The 19,061-nt window shown below is 46.9% G+C and overlaps 1 protein-coding gene across 1 annotated transcript in view; it reads left to right on the plus strand.

Moving 5' to 3' along the window:
* Dpy19l3 (dpy-19 like C-mannosyltransferase 3) overlaps positions 1-19,061 on the plus strand; it is a 73,288-nt gene that overhangs the window by 15,793 nt on the left and 38,434 nt on the right. The window contains exons 4-7 of the mRNA XM_006985016.4: positions 11,425-11,515; positions 14,045-14,166; positions 15,549-15,694; positions 18,440-18,563. Coding sequence (XP_006985078.1) covers positions 11,425-11,515; positions 14,045-14,166; positions 15,549-15,694; positions 18,440-18,563 — 483 coding nt within the window. The remainder of the gene's footprint in view (positions 1-11,424; positions 11,516-14,044; positions 14,167-15,548; positions 15,695-18,439; positions 18,564-19,061) is intronic.

Below are 19,061 nucleotides of genomic sequence, written 5' to 3' on the forward strand. Positions count from 1 at the left end.
GCATTGTAAGACTTAGCACTGGGGATACAGCTAAGTGGTAGAGTGATTTCATAGCATACACAGCCCCTCAGTTTCAGAGTGAGAAGAGTAGGGAGATGGATTGCAGGACTTAATAACAGAGCCAGTGGGAATTACAGATCACATGACCTGAGAGGAGAGTCATGGGTTCCCATGATCACATGTGAAACTCAGGGACCATGAATGGAATTGAGTGTGGTGGTACATACCTGTAATGCGAACACTCAAGAGGCTGAGGCAGGAGGATCACAAGTTAGAGCTAATCTAGGCCTACAAAAGTGATTTGCATATTACCCTGCCACAATTTTTTTTAAAATTTTGAATGATGCTTATAGAATATTCTAAGTGATTTACATGTTAACTTATTTCATCGTATTAAAGGCATTGTCTTAGTCACTGTTCTCCTCACTGTTCTGTGAGAAGACGCCATAACCAAGGCAACTTTTTAAAGAAAAAACATTTAACTGGGGGCTTATTTACAGTTCAGAGGTTTAGTCCATTATCACCATGGGAGAGAGCATGGCAGTGTACATGGCTCTAGAACAGTAGCTGAGAGCCATATCCTGATCTGAAGGCCAAGAACGAGAGAGCCTGAGCCTGTCATGGGCTTTTGAACCCTAGTGCCCACCCCTAGTGACACACCTTCTCCAATAAGGCCACACTCCAGTGAGTCCACACCTCCTAATCCTTCTAATCCTTTCAAATAATGCCAGTCCCTGGTGACTAAGCATTCAAATATATGAGCTTATGCTGGCATTCTTTTTTTTTTTTTTTTTTTTTTTTGGTATTTCGAGACAGGGTTTCTCTGTGTAGCTTTGCGCCTTTCCTGGAACTCACTTGGTAGCCCAGGCTGGCCTCGAACTCACAGAGATCCGCCTGGTTCTGCCTCCCGAGTGCTGGGATTAAAGGCGTGCGCCACCAACGCCCGGCCTGGCATTCTTATTCAAACCACCACAGGCACTATACCAACTCTTTTTTTTTTTTTTTTTTTTTTTTAAGATTTCTTTATTATGTATACAGAAGAGGGCACCAGATCTCATTACAGATGGTTGTGAGCCACCATGTCGGTGCTGGGAATTGAACTCAGGACCTCTGGAAGAGCAGTTGGTACTCTTAACCTCTGAGCCATCTCTCCAGCCCCCTATACCAACTCTTATAGTGGGAAATGATTTTCAAGTTCCTAAAGAAACTGAAAGCGGAAATACTTAACCCAGCCTTTAGACAGAAGTGGGGCATGGCAGTGTACGGCTTAAATCCCAGTACTCGGGAGGCAGAATCCGGCAAATAGAGGCCAGTCTGGTCTATGGAGTGAGTTCCAAGCCAGCCAAGGCTATATAGCTAGACTTCATCTAAAAAAAAAAGTGTGTGTGTGTGTGTGTGTGTGTGTGTGTGTGTGTGTGTGTGTGTAACAGAAGAAAAAAATGTCATAAATGCTATCAGTGGAACTTGCATTTATAGGACCAAGGCTACATAACACTACAGCACAAAGTGTATTGGATGTAAGCAGCACAGGCTGACATGTGTAATGAAGTAGTGATTGATTATGTAACATAATGACTAAGTAATGATATGATAGTAGTAACATGGCACATGAAAAGAAAAATGAGAAAAAGGTAGTGGAGACATCTTAGACTTTCTTTTATATAGCTAGAAGCAAAATATATCTATAAATAAGTGTCTATTCCAGTCTGGTAAGCTGGACAGGGGATGGGTCTCAGTAGAGTGCTCGTATAGCATGCAGGAAGCCCTGGCTTATCTCCAGCATCATGTAAACTGTGCACACCTGTGACCTCAGCACTGGGTGCTGGAAGCGAGATGATCAGAAGTTCAAGGACATCTTCAACTACGTAGAGATTTTGAAGTCACCCTGAGCTACATGACAAATCAACAAATAGATCTGAGTTTTGTAATACATCCCTGTAATCCTACCGCTTAAGAAGTGGAAATAGGAGAATTGAGAGACCTGAGTTCAAGACCAGCCTGGGCTCCATAGTGATACTGTCTCAAAATACACAGCCCCATAGGTGTGTTTATGAAAGAAAACTACCCAAAAGCTCAGGAGAAGTAGACACAACACACCATCACGGTTACTCACTGCAGAACATCAGTAGACAGTACACAGAGACGTAAGCAAGTTGTCCTGTGTTGTAGTTAAGAAAGTCACCCTGTAAACCTCCCCAGTTAAAAGCAGGACACACACACTGCACGCGCGCGCGCACACACACACACACACACACACACACACACACACACACACACACACACACACACACACACACGGGGGAGAGGGGGATGAATCAAAGAAGCATTCCCAAAAGCAGGACATAAGATACATGAACACAAGTATATCGAATATATCCAATTTTTTTTTTTTTAATTGAAACAGGGTCTCACTACTCCTGGCTGGCCTGGAACTCATATTGTAGACCAGGCCAGCCTCAAACTCACAGGTGTGCACTATTATATCTGATTTCCACACTTTTATTTTTAAGTTACTCATATAGGTGTGTGTATATGCAGGCACACAGGTGCTATGTCCCCAGAGCCAGAAAAAGGCATTGGATGCCCTGGAACTGTAAAGCAAGGCAATTGTGAACCTGCTAATGTGGGTGCTGGGAACTGAACCTGGGTCTGCTACCAGAGCAGAAAGTGCTCAGGCTGAGCCATCTCTCTGGCTTCCCAGAGTTTGTTTTGTTTTGTTTTTGACAGAAAACGTAGAAAGACTTTATTCTCTCCGTAAACACTCAGGCTCCTGCCTCAGGATAGTGTGACAGTTTCCTCTTTGATACATTCATTCCTTTAAATAAAAATTCAAGCTAGCTAAAAACAAAACTCCTTGCTGCTTGTAATGAGTGTCACCCCCTGCTTGCCCTCCTTCCCCTCCTCCATTCTCTCTTCACTTTATTGTACCCCTGAGGATTGAAGCCAGGGTCTTCTACATTGTAGACAGGTGCCTGAAAGTAGTTCTTAAACAATTCTTGGAGCATGAGGGAAGGAATGTGGAATGTTTAGAAATTAGAAATGAAATCCAGGAAGCAGAGATGTATTTCAAAGCAGTGTGCGGAGTTTTGTTGTTTTAAATAGTATAATATAGAACAGGAAAGAAGCACGCAGAAATGAATGGAATATTCCTTCGTGGAATTGCAGAGTAAACAATTGGGCAAAAGGAGGGATACAGCTAAGTAGTAGATCAATAAACAGGAAAACGTTTGGTGAAAATGAAAGCTACCGGGGCTGGAGAGATGGCTCAGTGGTTAAGAGCACTGACTGCTCTTCCCGAGTTCCTGAGTTCAATTCCCAGCAATCACATGGTGGCTCACGACCACCTGTAATGAGATCTGGTGCCCTCTTCTGGCCTGCAAGGACACGTGCAGACAGAACACTGTATGTATAATAAATAAATAAATCTTAAAAAAAAAAAGAAAGGAAGAAAAGAAAATGAAAGCTCTCAGTGTGGTCTTGTCCACCAAAGCACAAAGATAGAAGAAATGAAGTAGAAGTCCAGGAACTAAAAACCAGAAGCAGGTCATGACGTCACGGATAGCATGCCTATGCAAATCTGAGGTCTTAGAAAAAAATGGATTTAATTCTAGGAAGATAGGAATGGCCAAATGTGGCCCTAGAAAACAGTTTCTGTAATTTTAATAGAGCATAATTTGCCATTCTTTACCCTAAAAATACCAGGCACTAGTGATTTTTTTTTCAAGTGAGAAATGTTCCCTGCACTAGGGATGCAAGTAAGCACTCTGCCCATTAGGTAAATGGTCCCCTTCTGAGCTGTGCCCCTCCTTCTGAGCTGTGCCCCTCCTTCTGAGCTGTGCCCCTCCTTCTGAGCTGTGCCCCTCCTCCTGGGCTGTGCCCCCTCCTTCTGAGCTGTGCCCCTCCTTCTGAGCTGTGCCCCCCTTCTGGGCTGTGCCCCTCCTCCTGAGCTGTGCCCCTCCTCCTGAGCTGTGCCCCTCCTCCTGAGCTGTGCCCCTCCTCCTGAGCTGTGCCCCTCCTTCTGGGCTGTGCCCCTCCTCCTGGGCTGTGCCCCTCCTCCTGAGCTGTGCCCCTCCTCCTGAGCTGTGCCCCTCCTCCTGAGCTGTGCCCCTCCTCCTGAGCTGTGCCCCTCCTCCTGAGCTGTGCCCCTCCTTCTGGGCTGTGCCCCTCCTTCTGGGCTGTGCCCCTCCTCCTGAGCTGTGCCCCTCCTCCTGAGCTGTGCCCCTCCTCCTGAGCTGTGCCCCTCCTTCTGAGCTGAACCCCCTCCTCCTGGGCTGCGCCCCTCCTTCTGAGCTGAACCCCCTCCTTCTGGGCTGCGCCCCTCCTCCTGGGCTGCGCCCCTCCTCCTGGGCTGCGCCCCTCCTCCTGGGCTGCGCCCCTCCTCCTGGGCTGCGCCCCTCCTCCTGGGCTGCGCCCCTCCTCCTGGGCTGCGCCCCTCCTCCTGAGCTGAGCCCCTCCTCCTGAGCTGAGCCCCTCCTCCTGAGCTGTGCCCCTCCTCCTGAGCTGTGCCCCTCCTTCTGGGCTGTGCCCCTCCTCCTGAGCTGTGCCCCTCCTCCTGAGCTGTGCCCCTCCTTCTGAGCTGAACCCCCTCCTACTGGGCTGAACCCCTCCTACTGGGCTGAACCCCAGCCCCTCGCTGGTGGAGTCTAGACAGACGCTTCACTCTTGAGCCGTAGCTGTAGCACCCAAACTCTTAAAAAAACAAAGAAACCCAAAACCAAATACTCCGGTGGTTTCAAACCGTTCTAGAACAGTCTACAAAGCCGCTGCAGTGCCGACAGAGCTGCAGCTGGTTTTCCTTGTGTTACTTAGCATCTGTGCAGTTCCTGAGAACACAGAACTGGCCAGTGCTGAACTCCCTGGAGGAAACATGTTTATGCACGCGCGCATGCGCACATACACACACACACACACACACACACACACACACACGACATATAGATTAAACCTGAAGTCCTGAAGCCCTCCTCATAGAGTATATTCTGTTTTATGAAAGGTAAGTTGAGGTTCAAAAGGATTGAGTGATGTCACTGTTTCTCCATGCCGCAGCTGGAGTGGGAACCCTGTCCAGCTGACATCAGAGCTGAGGTCCTTGCTGCACTGACCCTGTTCTCTTCATCCTCTGTTCATCTTTGTGTGAGAGCTGAAAAGGGCGACTGATTCCACCTAGGCCCCCCGAATGCTGGGCATCTTGACTTTGTGCAGCCCTGTGCTTGTGCACAGATGACTGCATGCATACTGGGCGGACTGCGTTTCGGACATGCGGCCTCTGCAGCTTTGAGATCACAGGGGTGGACTACCAGGCCCCGCTCCTAGCTCACATCTTCACAAGGCGGCCTTCTTCAGGCCTCACCCCGCCTGGGACTTGCGGACAACAAGCCTTCACACCGTACCTGACTGGTTCTCGTGCCCACAGCTGTGCCTTTGGCTTCTCTGCGCCTCGCTCTGCTGACGCAGGCGCTCTGCCGTTGATGTTTTCACCTTTGCTCCCATCTGGGGGACGCGGCCGCTGTGCCCTCTTCCTTTTGACCTACTATAGTCCCTGTTCTTCTCTCATGGTTCTTTCTGGAACCCTTTCCAACTGGGATTGAGTACACAGTCCTTCTCTAAAAAGGCGCTCAGTAAAAGGACCAGTGACCTCCAGGATGCTAAACCCGGTGATAGTCACTCAGCCTTGCTTGGACTTGGTCTTCCAGGACATACTTCTTTGGGGTTGGCTCCTGCCTCTGCCGCTGAGCCTGAGGGGCTTCTAATGCTGCTCCTTGGCCTCTGACCTCTCATTGGCCCCAGGTCTCTTCCATCCACCCTCATTTCTTAGATCTGCATGCTGGTGGCTCCCAGTGAGGATCCCACTCAGGTATTCCCCTGAAATCCAGACCTGTGCATCAGCCCCTTAGTTGGCCACCTTCTTCTGGTGTCCAGTGGGCATTTCAGATGCAGTAGGCCAAAGCCCCGGCAGCTGGGAGCCGCCTCGGCGTTTTTCACATCTGCGGCTCACAACTTCATGTCTGGCTGGCATCGACCAGAAGGCCTTGAGAGATCTTGTTCGTCCAGACCCCACATGAAGTCACTCAGCAAATCCCAGTCCCGCACTCGTGTAATGTTCAGAAGGAGACTGTGTCTTTTCCCTGCCTGTGCCACCGCTGCCGCCACTGCCGCAGCCCCTAAGGCTAGCCCAGCTTTGCTGCTTTATTTTTTAAACTGACTATAAACAGTGGCTTTCGTTGTGAGATGTCAAATGTGCCTTCATTGCGCTCAGCTCCGTTCACCTGCCAGGACTCTTCGTTTGCCCCAGCTCTGTCTTGTTCCCCTTCCCTCCAATCCCCTCCCTCCACTCCACATAGCCCCCCTTTCCTGTCCCACATGTGTATGCTGTATGTATAGCTCCTGCACGTGAGGGAATGTCTGCACTGTTGATCTTTCTGAGGCTGGCTTATTTCACCAAGTGGTCCAGGTGGACCACTCTGAACTCTGCAGGTTTTTTAAAAAAAAAGCCTTTTAAAATATAAACCTCTAGGGACTGGAGGGTTGCCTCAGTGGTTAAAAGTAGTTATTGTAACTCCAGCTCCTTCGGATCTGATACCTTCTTCTGCCTTCCGTGGACATCTGCACAAACGTAGCCTACACTCACACGTGTACACGTAACTATATAAAGTATACGTACTATATAAGGAAGGGGGTGTGTGTCCGAGCATGGTGGTACGTGTCTATAATCCTAGCATGAGGCAGAAGCACAAAGATCAGTCAGTGCCCGCCAGCCTGGCCTGCCTAGTGAGTATAAAACAAACTCCTAACTCTCTTCTGCACACTTCACTCTTTCTAGCTTCCAAGTACAGGCCCAGAGTGAATCTGTGTCACCTAGGGGAGCAGAAGAGGCCCCTCTATTACCTCCTTCCTGCCCTTAGCACCCACTTCCTGTGCCCTCATCTGCACTCGGGCCGCCTTGCCTTCCTGCCTACCTCTGGTTCTTGTGTGTGGTTCTGTGTGATTGGCGGATCCTTCCCTCAGGTGTCCTCTGGCCCAGTTACCTCCAGATCTCTGCTCAGATACCACCCCACCACATTGTCTTTTTTTTTAGACACAGTTAAACTGTATATACCTATATCTAACCTGGAACTCACTATGCAAACCAGGAACTCATAGAGATCCCCCTGCCTCAGCCAAGTGCTGAGATTAAAGGTGTGCACCACCACACCCACACCCAGCTACTTAAAAAAAAATAGTTTTTAGATTTATTTTACGCGTGTGTTTTACCTGTGTGTGTGTGTGAGTGAGCGAGCCACGTGCGTACCTGGTAACAGTGGAAGTCAGAGGGCTGGCTTAGATCCCCTGGAACTGGACTTAGGAGCTGCCACAAGCATTTCCTTTGTTCTCCATGCACTGTTCCTTCTTGCTGCTCTGGGTCTAGGACTGGATTCTTAGACTTCCCTTGTTCCCACCTACTCCAAGCGTGTTCGGCTCTCCTGCCTTCTTCCTAGTCCGTTTCCATGGGCTTCTGTTTCGCCAGTACGCCTTTGTAGGTTTCCTGCTGCAGGATTTGCAAACTTCTTCAAATCAGGGTGTCTCTGGAATAGCCGGGGTTAATCCGCAGCTGCCTTGGCTTCCAGGCAGGCCCAGTGCGGGCTGGTAGAGCTTGCAAGACTTAACCTTCTCACCAACGCTGCTTGTCAGCTGTCACGTGTCACAGCTTTAATCAACTCTGGGGCAGGAATCCTCACATCTAACAGATGGATGTGAATTTAACCAGACAATAAACCATGTACGTGCCGTAAATATGTTTGCCAAGGGCATGGTTCCCAGTGTGGGCTTTCTGCACAGCTGTCTTCCCTTGAACTCCGGTTTCTTGGTGAGATGATTTGTTAGCCTAACTCTGTAACAGCGTTTCAGAGAGCTAATGGGTCGTCGTCGGCATCTCCATTCCCAGCAGCCTAATTATTGGGGGTAGGGAGAGAATAGTCTATCAACGCAAGTTACTGATATGAGATATTTTAAATGAGCTTGATGTGTTCCCAAACTGGATATCATTTGTCTCAAAGGGCATGATAACCTTTTGGGCATGGCCAGCCATTTGCTCGCACACCCCTGGGGTGTGTTTTCACCTTTTAGTATTTCAGTTACTATCCAAGCTACTACTGCAGTGCTTTTAGGGATGCAGATCTCTAAAACTACAGTGCACAGGGTCTAGAGAGATGGGTTGGAGGTCAAGAGCACTGGCTGCTGTCCTAGAGGACCGTAGTTCAGTTTCCAGCACCCGTACTGTCTGCTCATAACTGCCTGACACCCTCTGCCGGCTCTGCAGGTTTGTGCTTGTGGGTGCGTGCACACGCGTGCGCACACACACACAAGTGAAAAAGAGTATCCAGTTCATCCGTCTGCTTCTTTCTGTCATTATTTTCAGACACGTTTTTACTCTTTCACCAAACACTGCTCTCCCCTCCAGGACCTGTGCAAATTAAAATGGGGAGTATCTGTCCACTTTGCATTCTGCAGAGGGTAATGTCGACGGATGTATATTTTCATTGGTGCAGACCACCAGCCAGAGTATAAATTGCTGTAGAACTGGGAAAGTGTTTGAGTGAAGCAGATGTTCTCTTAGCGTGAAGCAGATGTAAAACTTGCGAGTGTCTGTCTAATAAAGGATAGCATTTGGTTCGAGACAGCTGGTGCCAGGATTACCAATTAATCATGTTTGAATGCGTTTTTCACTAATTAGATCCCCCTTTGGTTTTTACTGTTCTGGGTGTAGTAAAGAGGGGGAAGGGCGTAAAAGCTTTCCACTTTTTACACTTTGAATAACCCCCATCTTTATAAGACTTTTTTTTTTTTAAAAAAATTCTTAGAATCCTATAGGAAATGAAGCCCAAAGATGTGAATGACTGAGCTGGCTCCCCCACTGAAACTGTAGGTTTGAAGTTAGGGTACTCTGTGGAAGGCAGTAGCTGGCACTGTGACACTTAAACGCAGCTGGAAAAAAGAGGAGTGTAATTACACTTAATGTGGGTTTATTTTCGTTTTATTCTTTTGCATGGACAAAAGCTAGTATTTGCTCAGTTATCATCCATAGGCAGTCTCCACGGTTATCTGAGTGGGAGTTTGAACAGGACAGAAACATGGGGTACCAGTTTGGTTTTATATGCTCAAAAGCGATAGAGCATGTGTTCCCAAAGATGAAAGGTGGCTAGGTTGGTGTCATTATTGAGAAAGGTCACCTCTTTCAGCTGCACCCCTGTGGAAGCAGAGGAGGCGGGCTGGCCCCAGAGGCCCTTCCAGGCAGCAAGGGCGCCGAGGCTCATAGTTGTGGTTTTGTTCTGTTTTGCTTTTGCGCTACAGGGATGGAACCCATGTGTAGGCCAGGCTAGTCTGCACTCCTGGGCTGCATCTACAGCACTACTTATTGTTGTTCGTCCTGTTTTTCAAGACAGGGTTTCTCTATGTAGTCCTGGCTGTCTTGGAACTCGCTCTGTATGTAGCCCAGGCTGGCCTTGAACTGGCAGAGATCCGCCTGCCTCTGCCTCCCAAGAGCTGGGATTAAAGACGTCCACCACACCCTACACCTCCAGCCCTTTTAAAACTTTTATTTTGAGATGAAGTCTCACTATGTAGCCCAGGCTGGCCTTCCAACTTGTGATCTTCCTGTCTCCACCTCGGGTACTGGAACTACAGACCCGAGTCAGCCCGCCTAGCAGACTCCTCTTCCTCATCTTCTTCTCCTTCCTGTCTCCCTTTCTCCTTACCTCCTTCATAGCCTTCCCCCTCATTCCTGCTCTTCTTCCCCTCCCTCCTTTATTCCTCCTCCTCCTCACTCTCCTTCTCTTCTTTAATGCACAACTTCCCCAATATGGTTATTTTCTGTGACAGGAAGTTCAGTATATAAAGTTTACCCTCCCGTGTTCCCAGAAGGAATAAATGCCAGCCAATAGTTTCTGAGAGTTAATAGTTGGATATTTTGACTTTGAAGATTCTTAGAAGATTTCTTTGAAATCGTGCATGTGCATGTATGAGTGTGTGTGCATGCTAATATTTCATTAGTGATTGTTCCATAAGCACATGAGTGGGTTCTTAGTGTTTATATATTTTTACTCTATTTTTTTAAGTTTTGCATTTCTCTCTGTGTGTGTATGTGTATGTATGTGTCTCTGTGTGTGTGTCTGTGTGTGTCTGTGTAGCACATATTTGCCAAGGCACATGTGTGGAGGTCAGAGGATAACTTACTATTTCTACCAAGTGGATCATGAGGATGGAACACGGGTTGTCAGGCTTGGTAGCAAGCACCTTTATCTGCTGAGCCCACTCACTGGTCCGAATTCATAGTATTTTTAAAGGATGGGTAGAAGAAACATTAATTTACAGGTCTAACGATAAATAGCCCAAGTGGCTCTCCTTTTTTAAAATTTTTATTTTTATTTTATTTTTTTTTTAATTTTCTGTGTATGACTGTGTGCCTGCATGTTTCTAAGTGTGCCATGTGCATGCAGTGCCCACAGAGGCCAGAAGAAGGTATCAGATCCCCCTGGAACTGGAGTTACAGATGATTGTGAGCTGCCATGTGGCTGCTGGGAATTGAACCCAGGTCCTCTGCAAGAGCAACCAATACTCTCCACCACTGAGCCATCTCTCCAGCCCATAAGTGGTTCTTTTAATAAATGTTTATTACTCTTTGGAAAAATCATGGCAGGTAGGGATGAGCAAAGATGTGCTGGAGTGAGGATTTGTAGCAAGCAGTATGAGTGTTTATGACCTCCCCTGGCTACCTGAGGATGTTGTGATGTGCACAATCCCACTTTTTACACAGTGTGAGCTCAGCTCTAGGTCCTGGCTTTTAGAGCACTGAATAAAGGAGTCTGTAATGGAATAGACTGAAGCTTTTCAAATCACTTATACTTTAGAAAAATGCATATGGAATGTCTTCACCGCTGAGTCATCTCTCCAGCACTCTTGAGATTTAATCGTACTTGGGTCTAGTGGTGAGTTTTGAGAGTTTTTTGTTTGTTTGTTTTGTTATTGTTTTTGTAGTTGTAATGTGTGTGAAACCATGAACTTCGATATACCCACTTAAATGGAACAAGTTCCATGAGGTTTTAAAAATGGTTTCTTACGAAATCACACTTACAAAAGTAGAAAGAATAATGGGCACCCCTGGGCATCCAGCCCGTCGTCCAGCGTCAGCACCTCAGCCTTCATTTGGTTGTTTTGAGGCAGGATCTCTCCGTATAGTCTGACCAGACGTGATCCCCCTGTCTCAGCCTCCTGCTGCTGGGATTGCAGGCACTTGCCTCCATGCCTCCCTGTGTCAAGACTTCGGTGTTTGCAGGGTTATCTTTTCTTTCCTAAATTCTGTTGTTCTGCGTCTTGTTTCTATAGCAACGGTGGGTGTTTCAACAAAACTAGGTCAAGTAAACCCAGTAGTTCATTCTCACTTTGTTTCAGGAAGTAGAGCGAGAAATCTCATTCAGGACGGAATGTGGACTGTACTATTCATACTACAAGCAGATGCTGCAGGCGCCGACCCTCCTGCAAGGTAATTATAACTGCTACAGTCTGGGCGCTGTTGCCTGCTCTGCTGTCAGTCAAGGCCTGCTCTACACTGATGCGTTGGGTGTGCGAGTGCGTGTGTGCGTGTGTGCGTGTGTGTGTGTGTGTGTGTGTGTGTGTGTGTGTGTGTGTGACAGAAACAGAGACAGACACCAATGCCTGCATTTGTTTTTTGTTTTGTTTTGTTTTGTTTTTTGAGGCTGTCCTCACTCTTTAGACCAGGCTGGCCTCAAACTCAGAAATCCACCTGATTCTGCCTCCCCCGGTGCTGGGATAAAGGCGTGTGCCAACACACCTGGCTTATAATTCTAAACTCCCAGGACTGGAATTAGAGACAGTTGTGAGCTGCCATGTGAGTTCTAGAAATCAAACTGGGGTCCTCTAGAAGACACCAGGGCTCTTAACTTCTGAGCCATCTCTCCAGCTCCCATAGCTCCTGGTTTTATTTTATCAGACTGTAATCCCATTCATGGTACCTCTGGAGCCAACCTGTCTTCTCAGCTTTCAAGGAGGGAAACAGAGGCAAAGGAGGCTGGTGATGTCCCAAGAAACACCGAGCAATGAAATTCCCACAGCTTCCAACACCTTCCACATAGTCGCCGTGGGGCACAAGATGCTGTGAGCATGCTCTTCCAGTAGCCCGAATCTGCGTCTTGGATGTGCTGGCCCTCTCTTCTTGAGAGTTTAGCTTAACAGCTTTAATCTCCAACTCTGCCTTCATCATACTGGCTAATTCTGAAACTATTTTCAGCATCAAAGCCATACATCCTGATTTGGCAAGAGTCACGGTCCCTCAAAATTTAAGTAACCTTAGGATGCTTAAACCTCAGGATGCTGATGGCAAGTTTGGCATTGTGGAGCTGGGTCTTTGTCCACTGCTGCTGACTTAAGCCCAGGTCAGGGGTCTCCAAACCAGCAGTTCCTCACAATAACCTGTGACAGAAGCATGTTCTTAGGAGTGCCTGTTTCCTCGTGTGCGATAGCGCTCCCTCTCTGGGGAGCCGTCGGTGGGCGTGACGTCGGGGATCTGTGTTGCTGCAAACCCCAGTCTGTGTGCTCCTGCTACACGGCAAGAACAACTAACGCTGTTGGCGGCTGACACCGGATGAGCAATCCTGTGATGAGCACTTTTGAGGAAGAAATTAGCTTTTAATATTCTTTGTCAAATGTCATATGTGTATATAATGCATTTTGGTCATTTTTATCTCCCTCGTTATCCACTCTCATCCCCCTGCCTCTGCTAAACCTTGTTTTCTTCCCAACGAGTTTCCTTATGTGCTTTCACATCTTTTTAGGTTTGCTTCGTTTTGTTTGTGACCACCGAGTTATATCGAGGTTGCCTGCATAATCGTTTGTGGGTGGTGTTTACTGGAGCATGGGCAACTTCACAGTGGCTCTACCATTGACGGAAATCAATCCGCCTGCCCCAGCAAACATGAACTGCCATAGCTTCTCAGGGCGTGCGTGGGGTGGGAGGAGCTCTGGTTTTTAATGGTCGGTTCTCGTTATCTGAAAAGCCTCCACGCTGGTTTCCACACTGGCTGCCCCAGTTGACACGCCCACCAGCTGTGGAGGAGGGTTCCTCTTCTCCACAAGTCCTCTCCAGAATTTGCTGTCTCTTGTTTTCTTGACGATGGCCAGTCTGACTTGCATGAAGTGGAATCTCCAAGTCATTTTAATATGCATTTCCCTAATGGTTAAGGATGTTGAGCATTTTTTAAAAGATTCGTCAACTATTTGTGTTCTTCCTTTTGAAAATTTTGTTTGACAGTTTATAAACCCATTTATTGGTTAGCAGTTTTGTTTTCATGGTGTTCAATTTCTGTAGTTCTTTATATATTCTAGCTACTCATCGTCTGTCTGAGGGGCAGCTGGTGAAGTTTTCCCCATCCTGTAGTCTTTTGTGTCTGCTCTGTGGTGGGCTTCCTTTGCTGTGCACAAACTTTTTAAACTCAGGCCATCACATTTGTGAGTTTGGGGGCCATACTGTCGGGGTTCTGCTCAGAAATTCTTACGTGTACCTATATTGTGACATGGTTTCCTCTAGCAGGTGTCATTTCAGGTTTGGGCTGGTTTTTTATTTTGTTTTTGTTTTTTGAGACAGGTTTCTCCGTATACACCTGGCTGTCGGGGAATTCACTGTGTAGACTCACAGAGATCCACCTGCCTCTGCCTCCCGAGTACTGGGATTAAAGGCGTGCACCACCACCGCCGGCCACCTTTTTTTTTTTTTCTCTCACGTGTTTCAGATGTTTTTGTCAGATGTTAGGTTGCCATATCACATGGGTTTATTGTGGGTCCTTTGTTCTTTCCCATTGTTCTGCTTGTCCGTTTTTTGTCTCACTGTCGTGCTGTCTGTCACTATGGCTCTACAGTTTACTCTGAGGTCACTTGTTTTGACCACATTCTCAGCGTAATACTGAAGAGTCTATGCTTCGTGTTGAATGAATGGAGAAGTATGGTGTCATTTTTTCTCTGATTTTTTTTTTTTTTTTTTTTGCCCAAATATCCTTAGGTTTTCGTGGCCTCATCTATGACAATAAAACGGAATCCATGAGGACGATTAACCTCCTCCAACGAATGAATATTTACCAAGAAGTTTTCCTCAGTGTTGTGTATAGAGTCCTCCCCATACAGGTACGGAGCATTCTCTTCATTGCGTTCTTAGTGTCTGATGAAGGGCCTCACCTCCGCTGCTCAGAGTGGAAGTCTCACTCATCTTCTGATTTCAGCTGGGTTTGCTTTGTTTTTTTAATCCTGTAAAATACTGTTATTTTATTTTTACAAGTAGATGCTTCCTGGCTTATCTCATAATATGCATGCAGTCTAGAAGCTTCAGAAATAGTTTCATTTGAAAATGTATAACCATTCCTGACTAACCTGTTTCTCTATGACTTAACTTTTTTGGGGAGAGGGGTTTCTCTGTGTAGTCCTGGTTGTCCTGGATCTCTCTCTGTAGACCAGGCTGGCCTTGAACTCACAGAGATCCACCTGCCTCTGCCTCCCAAGTGCTGCGATTAAAAGCATGCGCCACCACCACCCTGCTCTATGGCTTATCTTTATGATTTAAAAAAACACATGAAATTATCAGATCACAATGGCCACTTCCCCGTGCATGAGGCAGAATGAGACAGAGTTTGGTGTTGGTTTGTCTGGAAGCCTCCCTTGCATCTTCTCTTGATAGTCTGAAGAAAGTCAGCCTCTTGGCACGTGGCAGGTGGTGGTGACCCCGCTGCAGGCTCTGCTGCCAGCTTTTCAGCGTTACCTTTCTGTGGACATAGGTCTTCGAGGATTTCTTTTGTTTTGGATTTGTGGGCTCTGTGTGTCTGGGTAGAGGTTTGTACATGTGAGTACAGGTACATACAGAGACCAGAGGCTTTAGAATCTCCAGGGACTGGAGCTACAGGCAGCTGTGAGCTGCCCAGTGTGGGTGCTGGGAACTGAACTTGGGTCCTCTACAAGAGGTATGCACTCTTCATCACTGGGCCAGCTCCACGGGCCCCTCTCTGGACATATTTTTAAATGCCAGTAAGGAAGCTTAGGACTTCTATGATAACGTTCATAGTTTGGGGAACGAACCAAGGGCTGGCACACCCCAGTGTGGTATTTAAGGGAGCATGGCCCTCATAGGCTCATATATTTGAATGCTTGGTCCCCCACTTGATAGAACTGTTTGGGAAGGATTAGGAGGTGTGGCCTTGTTGGAGTGGGTGTGTCTTGGATGGGGAGGGGTTCAAAGCCGACACCTTTCCCAGTTAGCTCTCTCTTTACCTCCTTCCTGTGGATCAAGATGTAAGCTCTCAGGTACTGCTCCAGTCTGCCTGTCTGCCACCATACTCCCACCATGATGGTCATGGACTTCCCCTCCAAAACTGCCCCCAGTAAACCCTTCTGTATGTTGCCATGGTCACCATGTCTCTTCTCAGCAAGAGAACAGTAGCTAAGACACTAGGCAAATGAGCTACCACTGAGTTGCATCCCAGGCCCTGATGAACAGTTCTTATTGTTACCTTTTACAGAAATATCTAGAACCTGTTTATTTTTATATCTACACTCTTTTCGGGCTCCAAGCAGTCTACGTCACAGCCCTTTATATAACCAGCTGGCTCCTCAGTGGCACCTGGCTGTCAGGACTGTTGGCAGCTCTCTGGTACGTCACCAACAGGTGAGTCAGGTCAGCTTGCTCTTCTTTTCCCAGTTTTGAGTGAGAATGAAAGAGGACTATAAATAGTGTGGTTGGTGAGCCGAAGCATGGTGTGCTGTACTTCTTGGGTTGAGAGTGGTTTCTTGTTTAGCCCCCTTCAGAAGTTTTCCCTCTGAGAAGTACCACATCACAGCCTCATCTGTTACAATCCCACTGTTGTTTCCTGCTTGCTCTGTGGTCAGTATTTCTTTAGGAACACACCTCATCTCTAAACAGTTAGGTGATGGCAGAGGTGTGTGAATGTTTGTGAGAGAGGGTATATGAGTGTGTGTGAGAGGAGTGTGGGTGTATGTGTGAGTGTGTGTGTGAGTGAATGTGTGTATGTGAGAGGTGTGTATGTGAGTATGTGTGAGAGTGTATGTGTGAGAGTATGTATAGGAGAGTGTGTGTATGTGTGAGAGTGTGTGTGTATGTGTGAGAGTGTGTGTGTATGTGTGAGTGACTGTATGTGTATATGAGTGTGTGTGTGTGTGTGTGTGTGTGTGTGTGTGTGTGTGTGTGTAACCCGTGGCATTGTGCCCTGCAGGCATTCTACTATTAAACTCACTTTGTAATTTTCAGATTTTGTGACAGGGTCTCACTGTGTTGCCAGGCTGTCTTTGAACTCACTCCATAGCTCAGGCAGGGTTTGAATTCAGATCTCCTGCCTCTGCTTTCCTAGCTGCTGCAATCAGAGGCTTCCTAATCACACCCAGTTTCCCTGTCCATCATAATAGGATTTGCAGCAAAATACTCAGTGCTGTGTGCATGCAGTTCTTTTGTTATTATTATTGATATGTATTTTCATACTAATTTGTAAACATGGGAGCCTTGTGAAATATCAGTTTAAAAACCTATTCAAGATTATTGGCTGGGCATGGTAGCTTATGCCTTGTAATCCAGCACTCAGGAGGCTGAGGCAGGAGGATCACCACAAGTATGAGAGCAGCCTGAACTATATAGCAAGTAACCAGCCCATCTGGGCCACAGAATGAGACCCTGGTCTTGAAAAAAGACTTACTGGATTGTTGCCCAGCTTACAGTAGCAGCAGCAATAGTTAGGAAGGCCCCTAAAGTTTTAAAATGAAAATACACATTTTTCACATTTTATGTATTCAAGTGTTTGCATGCACATCTGTGTTTGCATGCACATCTGTGTGTGCACCATGCTTGTTCCTGTTACCTGTGAAGGCCAGAAGAGGGCATCAGATCCTCGGAAACTAGAGTCAGAGAAAGTTGTGAGCTGCCATGTGGATGCTGTGACCTAAAGCTGGGTTCTCTGCAAGAGCAGTCCGAGCTCTTAACCTTTGAACCATCTCTCCAGCATTCCCAAAATTATTTTTTATTACAAGTCTAGTGAATGCTTATAATGTACTCAGCACTTTACAAAATCTATTCTTTTAACAACCATATTAGGGACTGGGTTTGGTAGTATATCAGATATAGAGGCAGGCAGATCTTTGTGAGTTCAAGGCCAGCCTGGTCTATATAGTAAGTTCCAGGGCAGCCAGGGCTACACAGAGAGACCCTGTCTCAAACAAAACAACAGCAACCCCACTTAGTACGTTCTGTGACCTCCATTTTAGAGGTATGGACCTTGAGACTCAGAAGTGGGTCATCTGTGCTCACACACACTGAAGGGCACTGCCATTCTTTGTATTCATCATCAATTGTCTGTGCATGTGTGTGTCTCGGTACTGATTCCACAAATGTGTGCATGTGTGTGTGTCAGTACTGATCACACCAGTGTGTGCATGAGTGTGTGTGTCTCGGTACTGATTACACAAGTATGTGCATGTGTGTCTCAGTACTGATTACACAAGTGTGTGCATGTGTGTGTGTCAGTACTGATCACATCAGTGTGTGCATGAGTGTATGTGTCTCAGTACTGATTACACAAGTGTGTGTTGGTACTGATTACACAAGTGTGTGCATGTATGTGTGTCAGTACTGACTACACAAGTGTGTGCATGAGTGTGTGTCTCAGTACTGATTACACAAGTGTGTGTCTCGGTACTGATTACACAAGTCTGTGCATGTGTGTGTCTCAGTAGTGATTACACAAGTCTGTGCATGTGTGTGTCAGTACTGATTACACAAGTCTCTGTGTGTGTGTGTGTGTGTCTCGGTACTGATTACAGAAGTCTGTGCATGAGTGTGTCTGGCACTGATTACACAGAGGTGAAGCTCACCTCTTCTTGTCCTGGAGGGTGGCATTCTGTTGGTAAGCCATTTGAAAGGTTACTGCCATCAGCACGTTTCAGTGTCAGATACAAAGCGCTAAGGAAAATAGGGTCTTGCGGTCTGGAGGGATGGCTTGGCGCTGGCTGCTCTGGCAGAGGGAGGGCCCAGGTTTGGTTCCCAGCACCCACACGGTGCCTCACTACCACCTGTAGCTCCAGTTCTAGGGGATCTGATGCCTTCTTCTGGCCACTGCTGGCAAAACACCCAGATACATAAAATAAAAATCTTTAAAAGCAAAAGCAAAGAAAAGAAAATGTTGCCTTCAGCATCTAGAGAAAAGCATGAGGGGCATTTGGGTGTGGGCCCGCGGTGTCCTCAGTACCCTCGCTGGCATGGGCTGGAGCTCCGATCCCAGCACTTAGCTAGCGAGGAACCCCAGGGATTTCATGTCCTGGGGTGACAGTGACGAAGCGGGTGATGATGGCCATTGAGAGGAGTCATCACAAGAACTGTCAGTCTGGCTGTCTGTGTTCTCTCCTACAGAACAGATACCACGAGAGTTGAGTTTACCATCCCGCTGAGGGAGAACTGGGCGCTGCCTTTCTTTGCAATTCAGATTGCGGCAGTCACCTACTTTCTGAGACCAAACTTACAGCCTCTGTCTGAAGTAAGTTTCAAGAACGTGTGTGTGTGTGTGTGTGTGTGTGTGTGTGTGTGTGTGTGTGTGTGTGTATGTGAGTGAATGTGTCTGATATGTGTGTATATGTGTGAGTGTATCTGGATGTGTGTGTGTATGAATGAATGTATGTCTGTATGTGTGTGTGTGTGTGTGTGTGAATGAATGAATGTATGTCTGTATGTGTGTGTGAGAGTGTATGTGTGTGTGTCTGAGTGAATTTGTGTGAGTGTGTATGTATATGTGTGAGTGTATATGAATGAATGTGTCTGAGTGTGTGTGAATGAATGTATGTGTGTATGAGTGTGTGTGTTTATGTATGTGAGTGTATGTGAATGAATGTCTGAGTATGTGTGTATGAGAGAGAGAGAGTGTGTGTGTGTGTGTGTATGTGTGTGTGTGTGTGAATGAATGTTTGTGAGAGAGTGTGTGTGTGTGTCTGTCTGTCTGTCTGTCTATCTGTCCAGGTGTATGTGTCTCTGGGTTTGT

This window comes from Peromyscus maniculatus, chromosome 1 (assembly GCF_049852395.1).
Source record: "Peromyscus maniculatus bairdii isolate BWxNUB_F1_BW_parent chromosome 1, HU_Pman_BW_mat_3.1, whole genome shotgun sequence".
NCBI classification, from domain to species: domain Eukaryota; kingdom Metazoa; phylum Chordata; class Mammalia; order Rodentia; family Cricetidae; genus Peromyscus; species Peromyscus maniculatus.